General features: G+C 52.4%; 1 protein-coding gene across 1 annotated transcript in view; it reads right to left on the bottom strand.

Moving 5' to 3' along the window:
• MEGF6 (multiple EGF-like-domains 6) overlaps positions 1-2,059 on the bottom strand; it is a 104,441-nt gene that overhangs the window by 16,661 nt on the left and 85,721 nt on the right. The window contains exons 14-16 of the mRNA XM_009889682.1: positions 2,004-2,057; positions 107-235; positions 15-28 (exon numbers count right to left, since the gene is read on the bottom strand). Of these exons, the coding sequence (XP_009887984.1) occupies positions 15-28; positions 107-235; positions 2,004-2,057 (197 nt within the window). The remainder of the gene's footprint in view (positions 1-14; positions 29-106; positions 236-2,003; positions 2,058-2,059) is intronic.

Below are 2,059 nucleotides of genomic sequence, written 5' to 3' on the forward strand. Positions count from 1 at the left end.
GACAGGAACTTTGCCCCCAGCGCTGGCCCTCCCCAGGGATGGGACCTAGAAAAGCTGTAATCTAAGAGTAGTATCTAACTCGTAAAAAAGCTGAGGAGCAGCATACCTAAATGGCAGTACCGTCCGTATAAGCCGGGATCGCACAGACAGGCTCCGTAAATCCGATGGCAACGACCCCGGTTGGCACAGTTGCACTTTTTCCTGCATTGTTTCCCGAAAAATCCTTTAGGGCATCCTAGTAACAGAGAGAGAGTTTCTGGGAAGATGAGCTGATTTCAGCCCGTCACTTTATTTCCAGCAGACCGTAGGAAAACCATACCAAAGTCAAAGCCGTACACCACCGGGAATGAGCCTGGGCAAAGGGAGAGCGAGCATGGAAGAGGAGGCTGGCTGGGTTTCTGAGCGGGAGCGTGCTTGTGTCTCTACACAATACGGGAACGATAAGAGCAAGCGGCTTCCCTGCATCAGCTCAAACTCAGCTTGCTTCAGCGGTCGGCACTGCCGTCCATGCCCAGTGCATCTCTCGCGCTGCCACTCGCCAGCCCTGTGGCGCCCATCAGCTCCGCACCGGCACCTCGCTGGGACCGGTAACGCTGTGCGGGCGAGAGACCTACCCTGCGGGGCGCTGAGAGGTCAAGTTTTTCATACGAGAGAAAGTAATCCATAGGGCTGTTCCTATTGATAAACAACAGCGATATTTGCACTATTAAGAGAGCGAAATTATTGTTCTTTCTCTGTTATGCTAAAGATGTTCATATTAGAAGCACATGGCAGACACGCTGCGTCAGCAGAAAGCTGCGGCCAACATCTGCCCGGGCAGCACACGCCTGCTCCCCTACGACAGGAACAGCAGAGTTTAAGCAGAGGAAATGCCACCCTGGGACAACAGATCAGTTCTTCATTGTTTATTTTAATCTTACCTTCCTGTTTTTTCTCTGTACCCCTCAATCACCTCCTTCCTACAGAAAGAAAAGGTCGGGGCATCTCTTGCCTTCATTTACATTCTGCTTCGGTCTCCTCCTTCAGTAATAGTTCCCAGATGCTCCTAACCATTTGTCTGAAGTCATTTTGTCTGAATCTCTTATTGTCTCACTCTTTCTGTGTTTTTAGATTACGTCCCCCAGATTTTAACTCTTTGGGAGAACAAATACCTACCAACAGCAAGGGACACCTCCTTTTGCAGTACTTTGGGTAACTACTGTTGTCACAGCTTTGCAACGCCTTGGTTTTTCTTCAGCAGAAAACACCTCCACAGTTCTGTAAATTTACCCCTGAACATCCACTTTTGACATCCTTTTCTGTGTCCGCCACTGAATGTCCCATGAAATACAGACGGCTGCCCACGTCACTGCTGAGTAGCAAACAGGGACTGCAAAATCCTTCCAGTGCAAAGAAAGGAGAACTACCCGGAACACTGTTTTGTGGGTGAAGAACACCCTCTACCATCTTTTCCTTACTAAAATGACATCTTTCCGTGCAAGATGAGGTGACCCACCGAGTCAGATGGAGCGGGGATGTGTTAGGGCCACTCACTCTGGGATGGCTCAACAAAAAAGCTGAAAGATGCTTTCAGTGACCAGCTGCAAAGGGAGCAGGGTAAGGTACGCTGCGGAAAAGATTTTAAGGCTTCTGAGGAGCACAACGGGAACATCAAAGAGTGGCATCAGAGATGGCTGTAATAGCCATTTACCAAATTACAGCAAATGCTTTACTAACTAAAGCAGGAAGGAGCCACCTCCGCAGGTGGGGGAGCATCACCCCCACCTCGCTGTGGCCATTTCCTTACCGGAAAACATTTTGGGGAGAAGAGGAAACTGCGAGGGAGCCCCCAGTGCTCTGTGCCTGACGTCAGGGCCCCGCAGAGGGCCGTCCTGCCTTTTGGCAGCGAGGTGAGACACCCCGCACCCCGCACGGTCCCCGTGCCCGGCCCAGGGCTGCAGCGAGAGGGAAGGGGATCGCCCCCACCGTGGCACGAGGCGGGTGACAGAGCTCCACGGGCTTACCGTCTTGGCAGAGCTCGCCGGCCACCCCGGGTGGGCAGCGGCAGGCGCCGGTGGTG

This window comes from Charadrius vociferus, unplaced genomic scaffold (genome assembly GCF_000708025.1).
Source record: "Charadrius vociferus isolate BGI_N301 unplaced genomic scaffold, ASM70802v2 scaffold477, whole genome shotgun sequence".
NCBI classification, from domain to species: Eukaryota; Metazoa; Chordata; class Aves; order Charadriiformes; family Charadriidae; genus Charadrius; species Charadrius vociferus.